General features: G+C 48.0%; 6 protein-coding genes across 6 annotated transcripts; 3 read left to right on the top strand and 3 right to left on the bottom strand.

The window, feature by feature from the left end:
- Nucleotides 1-109: 109 nt before the first annotated feature.
- Nucleotides 110-652, top strand: F5B22DRAFT_655487 (uncharacterized protein; the record flags this gene model as incomplete). The annotated part of the gene is made up of 2 exons (XM_047979887.1): nt 110-431; nt 538-652. Exons 1-2 carry the CDS (start codon nt 139-141, stop codon nt 650-652), a joined length of 408 nt encoding a protein of 135 aa, XP_047835640.1. The 5' UTR covers nt 110-138.
- Nucleotides 653-1,713: 1,061 nt separating this feature from the next.
- F5B22DRAFT_150654 (uncharacterized protein) lies at nt 1,714-3,072 on the bottom strand. Its single transcript, XM_047969136.1, has 2 exons — nt 2,735-3,072; nt 1,714-2,642 (listed from the first exon to the last, which is right to left on the bottom strand). Exons 1-2 carry the CDS (start codon nt 2,891-2,893, stop codon nt 1,980-1,982), a joined length of 822 nt encoding a protein of 273 aa, XP_047835639.1. The 5' UTR covers nt 2,894-3,072; the 3' UTR covers nt 1,714-1,979.
- A 2,904-nt stretch (nt 3,073-5,976) lies between these two features.
- F5B22DRAFT_585130 (uncharacterized protein) lies at nt 5,977-8,240 on the top strand. Its single transcript, XM_047973477.1, has 3 exons — nt 5,977-6,428; nt 6,552-6,911; nt 6,969-8,240. Exons 1-3 carry the CDS (start codon nt 6,143-6,145, stop codon nt 7,901-7,903), a joined length of 1,581 nt encoding a protein of 526 aa, XP_047835638.1. The 5' UTR covers nt 5,977-6,142; the 3' UTR covers nt 7,904-8,240.
- Nucleotides 8,241-8,749: 509 nt separating this feature from the next.
- F5B22DRAFT_585128 (uncharacterized protein) lies at nt 8,750-10,733 on the bottom strand. Its single transcript, XM_047973476.1, has one exon. The coding sequence runs from the start codon at nt 10,108-10,110 to the stop codon at nt 8,965-8,967; it is 1,146 nt and encodes a 381-aa protein (XP_047835637.1). The 5' UTR covers nt 10,111-10,733; the 3' UTR covers nt 8,750-8,964.
- A 346-nt stretch (nt 10,734-11,079) lies between these two features.
- F5B22DRAFT_585126 (putative cystathionine beta-synthase) lies at nt 11,080-13,320 on the top strand. The gene has a single exon (XM_047973475.1). The coding sequence runs from the start codon at nt 11,341-11,343 to the stop codon at nt 12,940-12,942; it is 1,602 nt and encodes a 533-aa protein (XP_047835636.1). The 5' UTR covers nt 11,080-11,340; the 3' UTR covers nt 12,943-13,320.
- F5B22DRAFT_585125 (signal recognition particle receptor beta subunit-domain-containing protein) lies at nt 13,321-14,841 on the bottom strand. The gene has a single exon (XM_047973474.1). The coding sequence runs from the start codon at nt 14,359-14,361 to the stop codon at nt 13,453-13,455; it is 909 nt and encodes a 302-aa protein (XP_047835635.1). The 5' UTR covers nt 14,362-14,841; the 3' UTR covers nt 13,321-13,452.
- Between the last annotated feature and the right edge of the window lie 151 nt (nt 14,842-14,992).

The following is a 14,992-nucleotide window of genomic DNA, read 5'->3' as shown; positions in this document are numbered from 1 at the left end:
AGCCATCTCTCGAACCTAGTCATTATAAACTGCCTGGAAGCACTATCATTTTTCTATCTTGGCCGTCGCGGAGTCAATCACTTGCATGTAATCAAACTCGCACTTCGAACAACATTGTCAAACATTCTGCCAATCATCATGCGCACGCAAACCTTCATAACCGCGGCTGTTCTGGCCCTTTTCGGTTACGCCACCGCAGAAATCAATATTGAGCTCTACCCCAACAGCGAGGATTGTACGGGAGAGAAGATCGTTTTGACGACTACTGGATGCCAGGATGTCGAGATTCGTGGCAGCGCTAAGGTTATCAGCGGTGGTACCTGGGCATATTCTGGTCGAGGATGCACCTCACTCCAGACCGGCACATACCTCCCTGAGCACGGATGCTTCATAACCTATCCCGTATACTTCAGCTGGAATCCCGTCAACCGGTAATTGGAAGGGACACTATCAAGACTGAATAGTGGGATGCGGCGGACTAATATATGCGGATACAACATAGATTTGGATGAGATCTAGTCACTTATGATTCAGCAGCTTTTTGGCTTGTGTCAAAAGCCGCAATATGTACACCGCTGCTTCCCATTTCCGGACGATTGGAACTCCTCCCCCAATTACCCTATCAGAACCAGTCATCTACAACCTTCACTGAATAAATCGTTAAATTAACAATCCCACGTTAAGACCAAGGGTATCTATGGGAAATAAGTGTGATATCAGTATGGCTGCTGTGTCAATACGCAGATCTTTCTTGCTATCATAATAATGTTTGATTTTTCTAAATATCAATCATAGTTTATGGCATTTCCATGGTGAATTAAATTACCTCTATGTGTCTCCTATATAGTATATGGTCTTTATAATAAGACCAGGGGAATCAGGATCTACATCGTTTCACAGAATCTGTGTAGTAACACATGGCTAGGGAATTTTCTTAACAACTTTTTTTTCTCTTTCAATCATTACTACTATCTATTGCAAGATTACATGATAACTAAGAGCTTTGTGTTAGGGATGGAGCTGCGATCTATCCGCAAAGCCTATAGAGACATTTGCGTAGAAGAAAACTGCTCTTTGATCCCATTTTACATTCTAAAGTCACTTACACCATTCCTAGCCTGTATCTCCAACATCACACGTAACCAACGAGAAACTCGTAGATTTCGTTACCGATGTTATGATCTACAATCTCTAATTACAGTGAGGAGTTGTTGATCTTGATTTGTGCCGGCCTGGTCGACTCAGAAGATGTGATTTTCACCATTCGTCTCATACACCACATCATAGTGGAAACATACTTTGAGTCAACCTCACGAGAACGTTCATGTTATATCCTTACCTCTCGTTCGATGAGTTCAAAGATAGACTCTGCCAAACTGATATGGACTATAAAGACCGGCTAGAGTTGAATCGTTTTTATGAATACGCCGCCAAGAACTGGGGGTGTCATACTTCTATGACTTCAGCTTGATCATTGGTGTGATGAATCTTCTAAAATGTAAGACGAACGTTGGAGTGTCGAGCCAAGCACTACTAGCGGACGGAGGGTATTCGTCCCTCAATACAGATTACTGTTAAAACTTCACAGCAAAAACATCACATAGCTTGGATAGAGTCCCGTCAAGGTCTAAAGTGAGGTCTCAGATTGTAGAGTTAAGAGAGTCATGTGATCCTTACACATAGATTGCTCTGTGTTACTCCCATACGACAAGACACTACCTGACCTGCATTATCCTGATTAGATGTGAAACATTACTAGACAATAGACTGAGATGACAGCTCTTATTAATGGCCATTGTATTTGAACTGTTTTCATTGTTTTTTACTTAGTAATTATTAGCCATACAACTGTGATCACCCCAACGCCTTGCTAGCATCATGCGTTTATAAGTAGCGATGCGTCTAATCTGATAAATTGAAGGAAACATTATGCATATTTTCGCCAACCCTAGTCGAGAAACCAAAAGCTCCAATAAAGTTTACTGCGGAGGGTAGTATGGTTGACCTGGAGCTGGTGTGCCTTGAGGGGTATAAGGGCTGCCCTGCACTTCTTGCGCTGCGGGCTGGTTGTAATGAGCGCCGGCGTATCCGGTGTTCTGCTGTGGCATATAGGGGTCATAAGCAGGATTCTGCGCAGCATAGTTGGTGGGCTGGTGTTGTTGCTGAGCCCACTGAGGTTGCGCCTGTTGCTGCTGGGGAATAAAGGCTTGGGATTGAGCGGCTTGGACGGGAGTGGCAGTAGGAAGACCGGAGGCCTTTTCGACATCGCTGCTGTACTTTGCCCATTCCAAACGGAAGAAATGAGCAACATAGGCGAAAGTGACGACGAAGAGGAGAAGTGGGATGGCGCTGACACCGGCCACAGATGAGAGCACAGCGAGGCCCGTTGGAGTTGCGACAGCTGCACGCTTGTAGACAACACAGTGCCCAGAGTTTATGGTCGAGCCATCCGAGTAGCAATCGGCATTAACTGAATAAATGAAACTGCTTCGGAAGGCAGCGTTGGCTCCTAAGCTTGCCAACCAGAGAACGATCATGAGGAAGTCCAAAGACAGAACCGCCCACGTGTTGTAACCTGGGCGACACCCAGCCGAATGTTCGGTGAGGATCGCATACAGCGCGATGATCCACGTCAAAACACCCTAATAGAAGACGAACGGTTAGCCACTGATCGCAGATGTCTTTCTTTGGCTGCTCCTTAGTAATGAGGTTGGCATGCAAACGTGCTACTTACAGACGCTATCGCAATACCTAAAGCATCATGATAGTAGCCGTGGATGAAGAAGCCAGCCAAGGCTACAATGATCAAAGAAATGACTATCTGCGCAACTCGCAGGCCGATGAACCATTTGGGAGTCGCGATGAGGGTTTCACCCTTCTTGACTGACTCCATTGTGATCGAAGTCTGTTCACTCGAATGATGGTGTGTGTTTCGTGTGTTGACCTGTCTAAAACTGCGCTCCGTTATCTGCTGGTAGGCTCATGTACTTGAGAAGTGATAGCTCCCGAACGCCAACGGAGCCAAGCAGCGAGCCTCGCTTTATTTGTACGAGAACCCCAACGACTTGTCAGCCCATCCGCAGGCAAGATCGAATAGAACCGCTCATGTACCTTATCCCATCTGGGACTTGGCATGATACGCCGGCCGGCAATAAGGCAGTCCGACAGCGAACGAGAACGAGCATATGGGAATGAGACGAGTTGAAGGCTTGCCTAGCTGATCGACTAGCGCCTCAGCCGCAGTTCGAACTCATGGATGGGCTTGCTTGCCATGTTGACTTGCAGGCACTAGCAGGACCGGTCAATTTCGTGCGATATGTAGGCTGGACGACTGCTTCATGCCCTTTTCAGCAGTCGTTCAGCTCGCGCAACCACTCATGTTGGCACATGAAGCGAGAAGACCACAGAGGCGCCTTGGCAGGGCAGAATTCACATGTATAACTGACCAGGGAGGGCGGTTCGGTCGAGTTTAGGTCAATTGATCTGTAAAGGTCCAGACAGCCGAGTTTGGACTTTGGGTCCTTTGAATGAGCAAGTAAATGCGGTTGCGCTATGTACTATACCAGGTGTTTTCTACATACCGGTAGGTAGGTAAACATCACCAACGTGGGTACGTTCCGCAGCTTGTACAAGGAGCGCCAGTTTAGTGCTACCTATACAGATGGCATGAAGTTCTATTGTGGTATATGCCACATCTCGAGATTCAAAAAGCAACCGAGCGGATGATATGTGGGAACACTGCTGTGGGCAACGAAGCATCGTGGTTTTGTTTCTTACATAGTAAATCAAATGCTGCCCAAAATCCCACCACGTCTCGAAATGGCAAGGTTTACTTCAAGGTAGGTAAGCACGGATGAATTTTCGACACTAGTGCATCACTCCAGATTCCAAGACTCAGAAGTCAACCCGATTGATAGTGATGTTATATATAGAGTTGGTGCGCCCACGCATTGCAATTAAGGATATGTGCAAGTCTGCGATCGTCATTACCAGTACTATAGGTTTGTTATGATGCCTCTCTCACGGCACCCAGCTATAGGTATTCTCATTACCTTACAGTAGGTAGGTACTTACTCTGCAGGTCAAATGGGACTGAGGCGCAGTGCAGCCAGCTGCATAAAGATGCTTCAGGGCGGCCACGAGCTGAAGGTGTCTCAACCTAGAGCCGTCTCATCATCCGAAGGTCTACAATAGCCGCAGAAAGGGGGAATGAATAGCGAGGCCGCTTGGTTGTTGCTTTGAGTCAAACTATCACTCAATCTGCATGAGGACATGTGATCGTCTGATACGCGATATGGCAGTTTCAGCTCGCAGTCTAGGCCGTGATAGACGATAGATACCTGTACTAAATCTTACTTCGTATATATAGGTATACTAGTACACTAGAGTGCAGTCGTAAGAGAAGACCGTGAGCCAAGTCCATCGTTCATCCATTTTTTCCTTTGCAAAAATCGACGTCTTGTTGAGGTCTAGATGTTTGAGTCGTTGTAGGTACCTGGTGGCGTTCTACACTACGTGTGGCGTTGATATTGGGCTGTCACAAAGCAACAGCCAGTCATCTCAGCTCATTGCCCAAGTGGAACATGATCACATTTCGCCAGACTTGATTCCCTCCCGATATTACCTACCTGTAAGTGGTGTTTGCTTTACTTAGCGCAGTCGCGTTTCCAGTCACTAAGATAGACGTCGGGTACAGAGAACAGGGCCCTAAGAGCCACTAACTCATTGAACAGCGTTCTTAGAGCGGATAAATGAGATCAGTAAGTATCCAATTATCTAGAGGCCAATGTGATTCTGTCGCGGTTGTACATCAACTCGCATCGAAACAGCGTGTAGGAAATGCCCAAGGTCGGTGTCATCTGAATTGAGGGGTTACTTTACGAAGTATTAGACATGTCACGATACACACGACAAGCGACATATGGTATCCTAGGTAGGCTAGGTGCTTCAGTTGACTACTATATGAGTATTTGCGAAACGTAGGTAGGCAGGATTGCCATTTTATAACATATTTGTTCTGATGATATATCGTCTGCTTGTAGTCTTATCTAATTACCAATTCCTTTCCCGGCATTTGGAAGAGGTAAAGAGGCGCGAAACGGACGCTAATGTGACTGAGGGGTACTTGATCCTACTTACAGGCTGTGTACCAAGAGATAGACGCGCCAAAACCCCAACCAACAGAAAACGTCGGCTTTGAGACGATATATTGTGTCTCGAACGGGCTCGCTGCCGCCTGACCGGACTGCATGACTACCTCCTAACCTTAGGTAAGTACATATCATATCTGCGCACGTAGGAGCTCGAGGGAGAAGGGAGGCCGGCTGTACGTCGTAACATACAAACACAGTGTGCGGGCAGTATAGAAACTATTAATAGACGCTATTGAGTCTTGACAGTTCTCGACAGTTTGTTTCGACAGCCCAGCGTGCTACATACCTACTGTAGGTACCTAGAATTAGATGGTCAATGTGACCGACAGGGGGTGGTTTTCATTTGCTCTCGTGGCGCCTCAATCATGCAAAAGCTGAAACAGCGTGAGGCTCTGTGTCTTCTTTCTATCAGAAAGGGGGCCATGGCTAACACGTGAGCGTTCCTAATTCGCCAGCCCAGCGTTGCACTCTTACGCAGTGGCCGCCCCCAAGCCACTCGAGAGGGAACCAGCAGCGAGCGAACGATCAATCCCTGATGACTGTGGCTGCACGCCGCTCTTACTATTATGTACCTAGCAGGCGAACCGACGGGATGGATCGACTGAAGGCCTGAAATTACAAATAAGCCTCTGGATATTCAACACCAGTCCTTACGTGTCTAGATGTAATCTTCTCGAATATGTTGGTATCTGAAGGGCCACAATGGGAGTTTTGCGACACAGAAACGGTATCCAATCTGATCCTTGGTGGAGGCCCGAGCTCAAAGCCAACGCCGACGGAATTGGAGAAGCCCACGATGACGAAAAAACGTACCTTGAGCTCGCAGCGAGGTGGGCTGTAGACGAGTACGTGCGCAACCCCATCTCATTCGACTTAGCACTCACAAATGCGAACTCTTTAGGAAGACGCTAAGTCGTTACCCATACTTGGCGCGAGTCAAACGACTATCCGAAGCTGGATGGATCCACCTTAGACTCTTGACTGAGTTCATGTCCATTGGAACAGTCCCCCAGCGCTGGAAAGATCTAGAGACTGATATGGTGTTGAGCCCTGCAGACATATCAAGCAGAGAGGAAGAGCGTAAGAGGCGCATTGAGAAGACTAATATTGCAGTTTTGAACTACCACGCTACTGGCGTGAAGCGAGAGAATTATACTTCTGCCCAAGCTTTGAGAGACAGCTTGAATAGTGACGATGAGGACAGCAGTCTCAAGTTCAAGCTATATGTAGTGGAGGATCTCTCAAGGGACGTTATTGAGATCTTGGGTCAGAAATGTAGGTATCTAGCTGGACCTGGTCCTGCAGAGATTTTTGCGACTATTGGTTCATTAGACCATCGTCCATCCAAACCCTCGTAACAGTATTGCAGAAATAACTGCTGACTACTCACCACTATAGTTGATATTGAGCCAGACTTTTTTCGAGCGCACATTGCAGACTTTGCCTGGTATAATGTCCGCGATCGCTGGAGAAATCCACCAATGCTCGATATTGTGAGCAGGTGCCAGAACTGGACGCAGCTAAGATACGTTACTGCTCGATACTTCGATGTCAACGAGGAATACCGTCACAAGAATCGCCAAGAGAGCTTCAAAGCAGCAACGAAGGAGGCAGATAACTTCAACATCATGCGCAGGGTAGATGACGACTTGAGTAACAAGTCGGTTTGGGACAAAGACGGAGCAATCGTGGGATTGACAAGATCGAGGGCAACGTTTTGGATACAGCCCCAACATCTCCAGCAGGGAATGGCCGTGGGTGAGTAGTTATTTCAATCCTGTCTTTAAGTGCATAACGATTGAGATTGGGTATTAGGCATACTTCTGTTGGATCCGACTGTCACTCAAGGAGTTCCGTTATGGCGTGGTCGTCGTCCACTCTGGCCAGTATCGGCCGCATACGATCAGCCGGGAGCTCCAAAGCCTCCCGCGCAAGATGACTTCTTTGAAGATTTTCTATTTTGGGCTCAGCAAAAGGACCTATGCCCAAATGGCACTGCTAATGATACCTCACAAGCGCTTGTCCCTATTCAAGTTCTGCTACATCTTATCTGTTCCGAGTGGATCACCATGTCGGACTACATCAAGACAAGGCTGAACCAATTGGACTGGGAGATCATCAAGCCTGAATTTTTCAGGCTTAGCAAAGTGGGAGTTGCGAATATGTTAGAAAAGCTACACATGTGGAGGCGGCTCGTACCGCTTTACCGTGAGATGGTTTCCGAAACAACGCGGCACATCGATCAATTCTCCAGTCGAATTGAGACACTTGTGGCTACCCTAGAGAGTATTTCAACTGAAGGATCAAGCCGAACCAATTCTCCGACGACGGTCAACTGCATGCCAAATCAAGCACAGCGGACTTTGATCAGCCATTACGACGCTGACTTCAAACGCATCAAGGAACAGCTAGAGGAATACCAGACCCGGATCGACCAACTTACAGCTGTTGTCACCGCTGTCATATCAATCGATAACTCGCAGCGCAGCTTGCAAGATAACCGAAACATCGGTCGCCTAACATGGTTGGCAACCTTCTTCATTCCACTAAGTCTCATTGCCGGTATTCTCTCGATGCAGTCAAACGTGAATGAAATCAGTGGCTATACCTTCAAAGTGTATTTCGCGACCTCCCTGCCGTTATCCATTGCAATCGCCGCTACTACAATCACTCTGTCAATGTCCCGATCAGAAAATAAGAAGAAATTGAAGGGCTTCACAAGGGTTGTGGGCAGTTTCGGGACTCGTTAAGATAGTGATCAAGTCTTCATATTAGGAGATTCACGTGTTAGGTTATGCGGAATTTTAGGCGAAGTTTGGGCGTTGGATTAGGGGTATATGGTAATGAAAAGGAATGACACGGGACACAAGCGAATTGGATAATGAAGCATTCGTGTGGCTTCTCTTTCTACAAGTCTTTGGATATAATCACCAGCATTTCGTTTGTATTTGTGTCTCTTTGGGGAGTGTATACCTTGGTTTATAGCGATGGTGCCATCCCCTTATTGTGGCAGTTGTTAAATAGATCATGTGAACAAGTTACATAGGTACGCAACCAAAACCTCAATTACGTAAAACTTCTATGGGCACATAATTCTCTTTGAGCAGCCGCGATGTGGATATTATAAGGCAGTGTCATTGAAACGTGAAGCGAGAGATGTCAAAATTTTGTTAGTCCAACTGATAAAGAAACGGGTATATCACCAGAGGTCCGACACCGCTAGATCTAGCCAACGCTCTCGGAAATCCATGAATTGCAGCGAATTACTTCTCAATGGTTTATCGGGTTCAGGAAGTGAACAAAACGACAATGTAGGAAATAGTCAGAAGCCGAAAGCCGTTTCTATCTGCTTATTTAATATCCCGCCGCCGCCACCCCTAAGAGTCCCAACTACTACCTCCTAGATTCGTTTCTCGCAATCCTAAGTTCGGTCGGGAGGGTCGCGAAGAGGTGGAATGTATCCGTATGAGTGGGTGCGACATGATGAGATGTAAATATCGGGAGATTATGAGGTTGGTAAGAGGGCATTATTCTGAATTTTACATTGTGTCGATTTTTGAGAACGAATAATAGATGATAATATTTGAATTTCAAGTGCCATTTATCCTTATCTACGAACAAGATTTCAAGTTCGTTAAAGTAGTATGAGGTGATAATCAAGTATCCCGGTAATTATGCATTTCAAGCCCTGAAAGAGTTGTGTATGATGGTATTCCTTTAGAAGTAAGGGGCAAAATGTTTGGCTAAACATTATGCGATAAGCTTCATTAGTACAGTCTGGTATATAGGTACACAGATATATTGGAACTGGTCAGATTTTCAGTTCTGAGGTTGCCTGATTCTGACAAGTTGAAACAACTTGCAAATATAGTTTAGATATCGTTGAATATAATAGTAACGCAGCGGCAAGGATTTTGCCGTTGGGAATGATCTTCCTAAGAAAGGGTATCGCTGGGCCGTCGATAAATGTGATGTACCAGCTATCCTGGGGTAGAACCGATTTCAGTAATACCATGCAACCACAGACTAGCTGATAGACTGTGTAGGACAACAAGTGCATTTCTGTCGCCCTGAAAAGATGCCATTTGATGGTCATCAAAGGATCGATTACACGTAAGCCTGCCATAGCCAATCTTTCGGTCTTGGCCATATATAGAATCTCAAGAAGCCACAGGAGTACCAACGGCAAGAATTGGATCAAAACAGGTATCCCGTATTCATACCAGAGCGTCCTTGGATCTCGAATCGAGTCTAAGCCTGGGGTTGGAAGAAATAACCACGAGAGGAGGTTGGGCACAAAGTTCACGGGTATTGAGCAAAGAAAGTATAGGACCGGACCAATAACTCGTTCAACAAATAATCGGGTTATCTGGTTGCCCATCTCGAGGGATGATGTAGTAAAATAATCGAACGCAAAGAATATTAGTGCCTGGACTGCGTCTCGTATGGATTCCTTTTGGTTCGTTGGGTCTATGACCCAGATGAAATTATTATTCTCATCTCGCTGGGGTTCACCGTTTTCATCAACCTCTCCCCACCGCAGGTGCTTGATGAGAAGACTCGAAACCCAATCCTCGATTCTCGTCATGACTACAAGGAATCTAGTGCTTAGCAAGCTGCCGATAATCTCGAAGCTCAGAGTGCTCAGAACCGCAGCGCCTACAGTCAGAAGAGCTCTGCCAACAACACGTCCTGCCCATAGCGGATAGGGGAAGGCCGCCTCAAATAGCCAAGCATTATCAGCGCCATGCTGGATAGCTAGTATCAGTGCGATGAGTGCTGCGCAATACCACGTGTCGCTGATATCTCGGGGATAGGGCGGGGATCTGATGTCGTCGGATATAAAATCTACTGGGTATTGGGGCGTCACTCGTGGTATGACATTTGCTCCACGATGGACAATGATGTTGTACCAGTGATGCCAGTACTCCAAGTAGCTGCGTAGGTCAGGGGACATTCGAGCCACGATATTGTTCCACTCCCTCGTATGTTGGTCTTCGTGAACAACGTCAGCTATATGGAGTGCGAGTACGGACGTAGAATAGAGAGAGAGTATTGTATATCTATGGAATCATAGGACCAATCTCGCAATGGCAGTCCAAACAGCCTTAACAATGGCAGTTGCACGTTGACCGCATTAGGACATTTCAAAGAGACTATATTTTAATATAGTCCCTTGGAAAGTGCAACAAGAGATGACGTCGAAACCATAGGTCATACTTGTTTTACTCACAAGCAACAGCATGAAGTTCCTAGAACAAACCCCCTTTAGTCTAATCAATGTTTCTGCGGGTGCCTCGATCATATCTTGCAAGACGCGAATCATCTTGTGAAGTTCGATCGCAACCATGAGTACCTAAGTAGTAGGTGTCTCAGACAATCTCAGTCTAATACTATTAGACTCGGGACTAATTACTTAGGTAGGTACCTAGTTGAATGGAGACAGTTGTGCTTTATTATCCAGGAAATCCTTTTCAAGTGTCACTTAAACAGTTTTATGTTACGTTACCTACCTACATGTGTAGTTAAGCACATAGTAGGATTTTAGTCTGGTGAAGATTAAGTAAGTAGTGTGTATATAATGTCTAAACTTCTGATATTCATCGTTTCGGCCCAAGGTGGGAAGACTGGGCAGTTCAAGTCCATACATGTAGATGAGGTACATTAGGTACATACGGGCAATAATTTACCTATCAAGATACCTATCGGATACATATAATACAGTGGAGAATGAACCCCTACGGCCAAGAGAAATTCACCTCCCGGACCCCACCTGATGTACCCGTATGTATAGTAAGTTCTGCTTCTATTCTGCCCATGGCTCGCATATTGACGGCTTTTGGCGGGGTACTGTCTCGGCATTCGTAAGTTTTGCTGGTCATTCATCACCTGCTACTGACCTGCTTTTCCTAGCAGGTGGCGGTTCCCTGAGCCATTTTCAGATGCTCGCCATTTCACCTGAAGATGGCATTTTTCACCTGACTCTTGATAGGAGCTGCACTACCACAACTTTATCCCAGTCTCGGTCTTCTCATATATAACCTGGAGGGTCTTGAGGTCCAATACTCACCTAGGTACTTAGATATATCAGTTTCTCTTTCGATCGATGCTTATTCGTTCCCGCCTATTCACCGCATCCAATTAATCCATCTATTGGATACCTGCTCTAACACATCAAGACGAAGCAATGGTTTCCGCCAATGGTACAAGCGCTTCCGGCGCGAGCATTGCTCATGTTCTCCCTCGCCCTGCAACCGTTCAGTCGGCAACCGAGATCATAGGAAACACGCCTCTCGTACGGCTGAACAAGATCCCCCAATCATACGGTATCCAGTGCCAGGTCTACGCGAAAGTCGAGCTCTTCAGTGCCGGTGGTAGCGTGAAAGACCGCATCGCCCTGCGTATGATCGAAGAAGCCGAGCGCAGCGGACGTATCAAGCCCGGGGACACCTTGATCGAGCCCACAAGCGGCAACACCGGAATTGGACTGGCCCTCGTCGGTGCCGTGAAGGGATACAAGACTATCATCACACTCCCCGAGAAGATGTCCGCCGAGAAGGTCTCAGTCCTCAAAGCCCTCGGCGCCACCATCATCCGCACACCCACCCAGGCCGCCTGGGATGCCCCCGAGAGTCACATTGGAGTTGCGCGACGCCTCGTTAAAGAGATCCCGAACGCACACATACTCGATCAGTATTCTAACGAGAACAACCCGCTCGCCCACGAGTTCGGTACTGCCGAAGAGATCTGGGCCCAGACTGGCGGAAAGATCACCTGTATTGTCGCCGGTGCCGGAACTGGTGGTACCATCACGGGATTGGCCAATGGGTTGCGCAAGCATAACAAGGACATCAAGGTCGTGGCGGCCGATCCCCAAGGTAGCATTCTCGCTTTGCCAGAGGCTCTGAATGATGAGCACCGGGATGATCCGTACAAGGTTGAGGGTATAGGTTATGACTTCATCCCAGCTGTTTTGGACCAGAACAAGGTCGACAAGTGGTATAAGACGGAGGATAAGGAGTCCTTCCAGCTTGCCCGCCGTCTGATTGCAGAGGAAGGCTTGCTTGTTGGCGGAAGTTCGGGGAGTGCCATGGCTGCCATGTTAAGGGCGGCGAAAGACCTCGAGCTTGGCAAGGACGATGTAGTTGTTGTCGTGCTCCCAGACAGCATCCGCAGCTACCTGACCAAATTCGCTGACGATGACTGGCTCGCGGCCAACGATCTCCTGTTACCCGCGGATGATGCAGCCAAGTCTGCCGTTGCCGAAAACGGCGGTAGTGATAAATCTACTGCCACGAAGAAGTCTGGCGACCCATATGCCGGCGCTACAATCCGATCCCTGCGCCTGAAACCCGTGACGTCAGTTTTGTCCACAACCGTGTGCGCCGAGGCAATTGAGACGATGCGAGACCGAGGTTTCGACCAGCTCCCGGTCTTATCTGGTCCCGGTGGCAAGCTCGTGGGACTCGTCACATTGGGCAACTTGTTGAGCTACATCTCACGGGGTCGAGCCACAGGGCAGAGTCCCGTCAGCGACATCATGTTCGACTTCTCAGAGATTGACGAGGTCGTGACGGATTCTCGCGAAGGCAAGGGAGCTAAGAGGCGCAACTTTGTTGAGATCACCCTCGACACCCCGCTTACGGAGCTCAGCAACTTCTTCGAATGGAACAGTGCCGCTGTCGTCACGGAGGCCAGCGGTGGCAAGGGCCAGGTTCTCAGTAAGCCTGTGGCTATCGTTACAAAAGTTGATCTCCTCACTTGGATGGTCAAACAAGTTAAGGCGTAAGACTTTAGTCATACTGCCTGGGTGTTAAAAATTCGAATCATTTCTCCTCTTCTTCTCGTTTTTGGTACTATTTCTGCCACTCTACGCGTGGCTTAATCGGTGTTCCGGAAACAGTGGCGGGGTATGCAAGCTTTGGAGTTTAGGAATGCATGGTATACAACAGGAGTAGATTGGGATATGGAGTTTTCTAGTGGCATCAACTCGCAGATCTAGATTGGCTGGTTCACACCAAGTCATCATAGAGAGCAGACTCAACCTCTGCACAAAAAGATTTTACTGTAGCGCGACAGCTTTTATAATAGGTATAGCTCACTTTGAGCCTCTAGCAACCCAAGCGGTGGTTAAATAGAATCATGTCGTTTTTAATGGTAGTCGACGTGTGACTGAATATCACATATCACGCGATAATTGGAAGGTTTCATGCTCGCACTAGGTAATTATGATTATGCTCTCCGGCTCTTAATTAATTAATTATTCTCGGACTGGGTGAGACTTCACCACATCATGACCCTAAATACGGCCTACAATCCAATCCCACCACTTGTCGACATTGGCCTCCAAGACGCTGCCACCAATGACGTCGATCTCGATATCAAACTCTCTCATCTGGGCAAACGTGAACTTTTCCGATCCGTACTCGCCCAACCAACTGTCCTGCTCTTCTGATCCAATCTCATCGGTGCCGACGCCCGAGTCCAACAGTCCCTTGCTGCGCGACTGTCGTATCCGTCCTAGCTCGGACTCGAGGTTGCTGCGCACGAGCGATGCCGGCAGCGCCGTGAACAGATCCAGCTTGTTCGCGGCAATGAGGACATGTACGGCGTTCGGCGCCCGCGAAGTGTGACCAGACCCTGTGCGCTTTTGCAAAGTGAGCAGCACCTGGTACAGATACGTCGCGGCGTCTGCGAGTGTGTCCTCCAGCGTCGCGGCATCGAGCATGTAGATGACGCCTCGCAGCATGGTTGAGTCGCCGAACTGTGGCTTGCCGGTCTTGCCATCCCCGCCTAATTGATCGAGGGCGGCGCCTCGGAGTTTGCCGTGACCCGGGGTGTCGACGAGATGGAACTTCTTGTGCGAGCCTGGTGCGTCTTCGCGCGCCGCCTCCCGGAATGTCGATGCGCCGGCGTCCTGGGATGCGGTGAGCTCGACGGCATGTGGCGCCTGCGAGGTATGCGTTTCGGCAGCTGCATCGCCGCGTTCGAGGAGTGTTAGCAGCGAGGTCTTGCCGCCGCCTGCTGGGCCCGCGAGGAGGACGTAGGGTAAGCTCGTGTACGGCGTTTGACGTGTAATGAAGATATGGACGAGGATCGGCACGATGAAGACTATCAATAGCCCTATGCTTATTACGGGCACTGATGGCGTGAGGATGTATTCCAGCGCCTGTTTCAGGTGCTCCAGCATTGAGGGTGAGGACGACATGTTGGCTGAAGTCACCCGGATTGAGGGGATAGTGAGAGATGGAATCTGGCGCTCTAACTACCCAAGGCAAACAATATAGGGCGTGGGTATCCGTTCCTTTTATGGGCTTCGGCTGAGGAGCAGATTGAGCTGCTCATGCCTGTTCGCGTCAAAAGTGATTTAGGAATCGCAATCTCAACATATGGCCATGTCGAAAGATGTCGGTGACGTGGTGGGAAGTGGAACATGCTGATAATGAATTAATCAATGACCTGATTGATGAATGGACTTATCGATATTTATCGGTGCCAAGGCGGCATTCTTCAGAGCCGTTATTAACACTGTATATGCACTGTCAAACACTGTCCAATCCCTAGGTACCTAGGTACTCCCCTAATCAGATAGGTACACTACTAGTAAGTACTACGTACATGGAGGTACAAGTGAAAATAGATGGCACTTTCTGGGGACTCGAGCAGCAGCCTTAAATGAAACAATGGCGATTTTCAGGGACCAAGTCGCCCAGGGTACGAAAGACCATGTGCTAGGTATGTACCTACCTAATTCTAGCTACCTAGTACATAGGTAGGTATTATTCTAGCTTGCAGGCGGCTGTGCCGTTGCACCCGGAGAGGAGTGGCTTAGCACAGCA

This window comes from Xylaria bambusicola (assembly GCF_022495145.1).
Source record: "Xylaria bambusicola strain CBS 139988 unplaced genomic scaffold F5B22scaffold_2, whole genome shotgun sequence".
Lineage (NCBI taxonomy): Eukaryota > Fungi > Ascomycota > Sordariomycetes > Xylariales > Xylariaceae > Xylaria > Xylaria bambusicola.
The sequence above is the reverse complement of the archived record's forward strand: the minus strand, read 5'-3'. Positions and strand labels throughout refer to the sequence as shown.

What these genes read in the sequence shown, in the direction of transcription:
- F5B22DRAFT_150654 (XM_047969136.1), bottom strand. Translation starts at nt 2,893, where the DNA reads ATGGAGTCAGTCAAGAAGGGTGAAACCCTCATCGCGACTCCCAAATGG. An exon ending in TAGGTATTGCGATAGCGTCT is followed by an intron (nt 2,643 to 2,734) that starts GTAAGTAGCACG and finishes GTCTTCTATTAG; the next exon opens with GGTGTTTTGACGTGGATCAT.
- F5B22DRAFT_585125 (XM_047973474.1), bottom strand. Translation starts at nt 14,361, where the DNA reads ATGTCGTCCTCACCCTCAATGCTGGAGCACCTGAAACAGGCGCTGGAA.
- F5B22DRAFT_585128 (XM_047973476.1), bottom strand. Translation starts at nt 10,110, where the DNA reads ATGTCCCCTGACCTACGCAGCTACTTGGAGTACTGGCATCACTGGTAC.
- F5B22DRAFT_585130 (XM_047973477.1), top strand. Translation starts at nt 6,143, where the DNA reads ATGTCCATTGGAACAGTCCCCCAGCGCTGGAAAGATCTAGAGACTGAT. An exon ending in TGAGATCTTGGGTCAGAAAT is followed by an intron (nt 6,429 to 6,551) that starts GTAGGTATCTAG and finishes TCACCACTATAG; the next exon opens with TTGATATTGAGCCAGACTTT. An exon ending in CCAGCAGGGAATGGCCGTGG is followed by an intron (nt 6,912 to 6,968) that starts GTGAGTAGTTAT and finishes ATTGGGTATTAG; the next exon opens with GCATACTTCTGTTGGATCCG.
- F5B22DRAFT_585126 (XM_047973475.1), top strand. Translation starts at nt 11,341, where the DNA reads ATGGTTTCCGCCAATGGTACAAGCGCTTCCGGCGCGAGCATTGCTCAT.